At 37.2% G+C, this 3,724-nt stretch overlaps 1 protein-coding gene across 2 annotated transcripts in view; it reads left to right on the forward strand.

Annotated features, from left to right (window-relative positions):
• The first annotated feature begins 1,025 nt into the window (after window positions 1–1,025).
• Window positions 1,026–3,724, forward strand: part of LOC111861951 (segmentation protein cap'n'collar) — a 279,153-nt gene continuing 276,454 nt past the window's right edge. The window contains exons 1-2 of one of the 2 annotated variants that reach the window (XM_023846943.2): window positions 1,026–1,073; window positions 1,287–1,385. In XM_023846943.2, coding sequence (XP_023702711.1) covers window positions 1,302–1,385 — 84 coding nt within the window. In that variant the 5' untranslated portion in view covers window positions 1,026–1,073; window positions 1,287–1,301. Of the gene's footprint in view, window positions 1,074–1,286; window positions 1,386–1,682; window positions 3,009–3,724 lie in introns of those variants that run through there. The other variant, XM_023846942.2, reaches the window with a different exon arrangement.

Below are 3,724 nucleotides of genomic sequence, written 5' to 3' on the forward strand. Positions count from 1 at the left end.
GAGGGACCATTAATTCTGGCAACAATGCCAGTTATGTCCCTAACTTATCTTCTAGAGTTTTCAACAGATGTACAAATATTAACAAAGTTTAACTTCTTGTCATCATTATTTCTAATAATTCAGTCTTGGCTAGCAGATACACTTATGTTTTGTACTAATAAGTAACTGATTAACATTTTTTGTACCCTAGGTGTGTTGTACAAACGACAATAATGGACGGACCATTATTTGTGTCAGGATTTTTTCTGTGAATATCATCAATTATGTCACTGCAACCGGAATAAAATTATTCATGTGCTAAAGTCTGGGCTTCTACATAACAGGTCACTTATATTGCATCACTATACCTACCGGCACATAATGCATGATTTAAATTTAAATTATCAGTAATCAAATCAGATCAATCCTCCTGCTATGGAAGAGTACCTTAATTATATTTCTTGCATACATTTCCTCGGTAACTATAATGTATAAGGTCTATTGTTAAGTCCTAGTGGTGTGATTTAAAGTGGACTGGATCAAAATAATAACTTGAAGTTAAGCGCTTAAGTTGTAATTTTCACCCCGTTGCTTGCTCTGCCTTCTGCTGAAGTCTTCGCTTCGTGTCCTTCGCGTGCCTCTGCCCTACACTACAAAACAGCGTTTCGACTAACGTCAATAAAATCGACCCCCAGGTGGAGTTCCCGCATTTTTTACTTAATAGTTATGCAGTCCGTATAATACGTGATTAGTTCATTGTTTAAAAACGTCATTAATATTTATGCTAAGCAACAGGTAGCTATAAATAAGTAAGTAATTTTGTAATACTAAACTTCTATGAATACGCACTTTAAGTAAGGCATAGGCCTATGTACATGAGAAGCTGTTGCGTGTTAGAAATTAAAATTTTAAAATCTACAATTGAATTTCAATCTGAAAAGAGCACGTGTTCAACAATGCTTCAACTAGTTATCTTTCGGCGGATGACTACATTTGATACGTTGTTCGTGTGGTATCTATTCACTTCATGATTTGAATGACGTAAGTATAACCTTGACTGGAAGCAAGAGAGAAGGTTGGAAGGAGGAGGCAATGTATGTTTTTTCACAAGTTTGGGGAGAATGAAAAGGAATACAGTGCTGACATTGTTTGAAGTTTCTTATAAGTGTCTGAGAAACATATTTAGTACGACATCTGAGAAAATCATATACAAAAACGTGTTTTGTGGAGGAAAATAATTCAAGACATTTTCGTGAGGTTTGTATCGCCACATTTCCTAGAATTAAAAATGCTCCAATTATTTACAGAAAATACCAGCCAATATGATGGGTGTTGAGGATATGCCCCAAATGAAGAGTCTGTCACCTGGGCTGCAATTATCACCACCTAAGAATAAACTTCAGCACGTAAGTAAAGTATCACTTTTTAAGGAACTACTTTCTATAGTACGGCAACGCTGTCACTACCATATGATTATCCACGAAAATATGGCCCGATTGAAATTATGTTAATAACCTTGGCATGAAATAGAATGATATTAGAGTTTAGAATTAAAAATTAGGAGATAAAAACTCCATACATTTGGATTAGGATTAAATAAGAAAACACGTACACAATAGTAAGATAAGATTTCGTCATCCTCCCATGATGCTTTTCGACACGAATTTATTTGTGTGGTGGAAGTGGTGTGCGGTGTTGCCCAACTGCTGAGTCATATGTAAAGTTGATGTCTGAGTGAATGATCGAGCAGCAGAGTTCGCTGATTATGTGAAATAACCTTTGTTCTTTCGCTCTTTCTTTCGAGTTTAATAAGTCGGAAGTGTAATGAGGTTTTATTGTGTTTGTGGTTTAATAAGCAGATCGTAGCTTCTGTGTTTGTTCTGGCAAAATAATTTGCCGGTCTGACAGCCACGGCTACATTTACGCATAGTTTTGTAGTATCAGTTACTAACATGTTTAATGTCATTGGGTAATTGATGCCCATGCCATAATTTTTATATCGTATTTTTGTAAAAAATGAAGTATCCCATCTCATATGACAGGGAGTGTTTTCAGTGCTTGAAAGTGAGTTATAACCTTTTTGGAAAGTTTGTGCTAATCGAACATTCGTAATCCAACTGAAGACTGTTTAGGTTTAAAATTCTTAATGAAGGATTGATGTGTTAATAGTTCTAGAATTGTGCGTTCTAATGGTGGAAGTTAGTAGAGATTAAATTGACTTTTTAGGACGTCTTTATTTATTTTAAGGATAAATCCAATGGGATAATATTTATTTTCAGTAACAGTTTGGAAAGTAAACACTCGTAATTGAGAGAACATCATTTTCACGAAAAGGAGTTGTCAGTTAATGAGTGAACATAATTCAGTTTGTTTTCAGGTTTCGAGACAAACTTTTTTCTACTTTTTTGATGTATGACTTCGTTCTAGTTGCATTGTTTTCTGGCCCCTTGTGGGCATTTAAAAATATTGGCCAAAAGCATTGTTAAGAAGCAGTCGCAATGGTGTGTCTGAAGAAGATATATGGAGATGAACTGCTGCAGTTGGCCATATTATTAAGCCTTCTGCGTGTGGATCCAGAATCTTATTTTGGCTATGATATACCAGCAGTAGGTGTTGGCATCCATGATTTAACCAGTGGAACAAGTTGGGCACATGCGCCAGCCATTATACCACATCGTATGTTTGTGCATCATAAGAACTTAGACTCAATTCTGCTTAATTATGAAAGGGAAGTTTTTGAGGACCTGAATGCCCTTGGTCGCTACAACAGGATACAAACCCATAATTCTGATGTGACAGCATATTTATTAAATATTGATGGTGCCATACCAAGTTCTTCATTTGAAACTAGTGGTGCAGGTTTACCTGTAGAGACAAATAATGATAGACAGGTTCATGCCTCCATATCAGAACTGTCCGAAGCAAATTCTAGTCCACCTTCCAGCAGCACCGCAGGAACATCTTTCGCAGAGGATACAGTTATCTTCCCAGATGAGGGTTTTCTTCAGGCTGCTGATCTTACACAGGAGGTACAGTGATATTTTGGGCCCCATCTTCTGTTAGTTTGTGATGTAGCTAGGTGTTACTTTGCATGTTTTATGCAGGTTTCCACACTCTTATGAAGCTAGAGATACTCTGCACAAAGGGCTGTTAAAATGACAGAACTAGTTGATTAAATATTATAAGGACCATGAATTTTGAGGGCCAGAATAGGATATTTGGTATAATGACTGGTTATGGGCTGGACAACTGAGGGGTTGGAGTTTGAGTCCTGGTAGGGGCAAGAATTTTCTCCTCTGTAAGTCATCCAGACTGACTCTTGGGTTTACCCAACCTCCTGTCCAATGGATACAGGGGGCATTTTCCCTAGGGTTAAAGCAGCCGGAGTGTGAAGGTGACCACTCACCTCCAACTAGTGCTGAAGTCAAGAAAATGTGGATATATACATCCACTTCCCCATATGCCTTTATGGTGTAGTGCCTAATTAGTTAAGCACATGGATACCTTTATCCTACCATGAATTTTAGGGTTTTATAGTATTCTCTGTTAACACCTATTGTAAACTCACATTCAGTTCTTGTCAGCTGGCTGTCCTTCATCAGTGAATAATGTCATAATCGTATGTAACCTACTAATTCAATAATTTGCTATGCTGAAAGATTTCAGTATGACATGTAGGTTACTGAAACTGTAATAAGCAATGCTGAGTGGGAACATTTAATATTGGCTGACGGTGGGGGGGGGG

This window comes from Cryptotermes secundus, unplaced genomic scaffold (genome assembly GCF_002891405.2).
Source record: "Cryptotermes secundus unplaced genomic scaffold, Csec_1.0 scaffold181, whole genome shotgun sequence".
Taxonomy (NCBI): domain Eukaryota; kingdom Metazoa; phylum Arthropoda; class Insecta; order Blattodea; family Kalotermitidae; genus Cryptotermes; species Cryptotermes secundus.